At 51.6% G+C, this 1055-nt stretch overlaps 1 protein-coding gene across 1 annotated transcript; it reads right to left on the bottom strand.

The window, feature by feature from the left end:
- Positions 1 to 870, bottom strand: Pmar_PMAR029089 (Tubulin alpha chain, putative; the record flags this gene model as incomplete). The annotated part of the gene is made up of 1 exon (XM_002767928.1): positions 1 to 870. A coding segment is annotated over exon 1 (825 nt), but the record flags the coding sequence as incomplete, so codon positions are not given.
- Positions 871 to 1055: the final 185 nt, after the last annotated feature.

Below are 1055 nucleotides of genomic sequence, written 5' to 3' on the forward strand. Positions count from 1 at the left end.
GACCGGAGCATAGGACGTAAGCATGAAATGGATACGAGGGTAGGGCACCAAGTTGGTCTGGAACTCAGTAACATCGACGTTGAGAGCACCATCGAATCGGAGGGAGGCGGTAAGAGAACTGATGCACTGGGCAATCAGACGGTTGAGGTTAGTGTAGGTCGGTCTCTCGATGTCAAGATTACGACGGCAAATATCGTAGAGAGCTTCGTTATCCATCTGGCATGTGACATCAGTGTGTTCGAGGAGGGAGTGGACGCACAGAACGGTGTTATAGGGCTCTACTACGGCAGTAGAGACTTGAGGGCAAGGCCAGATAGTGAAAGACAGCTTCGATTTCTTGCCATAGTCGACACTGAGGCGCTCAAGAATGAGACAGCCCAAGCCAGAACCGGTACCACCACCGCAAGCATTGAACACGAGGAAGCCCTGCAGACCAGTGCAGTTGTCAGCAAGCTTACGGATACGGTCGAGACAGAGATCGACAATCTCCTTGCCAATGGTGTAGTGACCGCGGGCGAAGTTGTTAGCAGCGTCCTCCTTACCAGAGATGAGTTGCTCAGGATGGAAGAGTTGCCTGTAGGTGCCGGTTCGAACCTCATCAATAACAGTGGGCTCGAGATCAACGAAGACGCATCGCGGGACATGCTTGCCGGCACCAGTCTCCGAGAAGAAAGTGTTGAAGGCGTCATCACCACCACCGATGGTCTTATCAGAAGGCATTTGTCCATCAGGCTGAATGCCGTGCTCGAGGCAGAAGAGCTCCCAACAGGCATTACCAACCTGAAGACCACCCTGACCGACGTGGATGCAGATAGCTTCACGCATATTGGAGGACTAGGGAAAGCGCTGAAGTAGCGACAAAAGGATTCTGAAAGCAGTGTAGAATTACTTGAGCTCGAACATCCACCCCCAAGTCATCACCACCTATACAGCCTCATCTTGAGAGCCAATACCTAGTAAGAGCTACAAAGTGTATAGTCGGATACTACTGATGCTTAAGACTTCAGACGAGCCTCGTGCTGTGTAGTCTTATGCAGCAAGCTCACTCAATGCCA

This window comes from Perkinsus marinus (assembly GCF_000006405.1).
Source record: "Perkinsus marinus ATCC 50983 genomic scaffold scf_1104296969518, whole genome shotgun sequence".
NCBI classification, from domain to species: Eukaryota; Perkinsozoa; order Perkinsida; family Perkinsidae; genus Perkinsus; species Perkinsus marinus.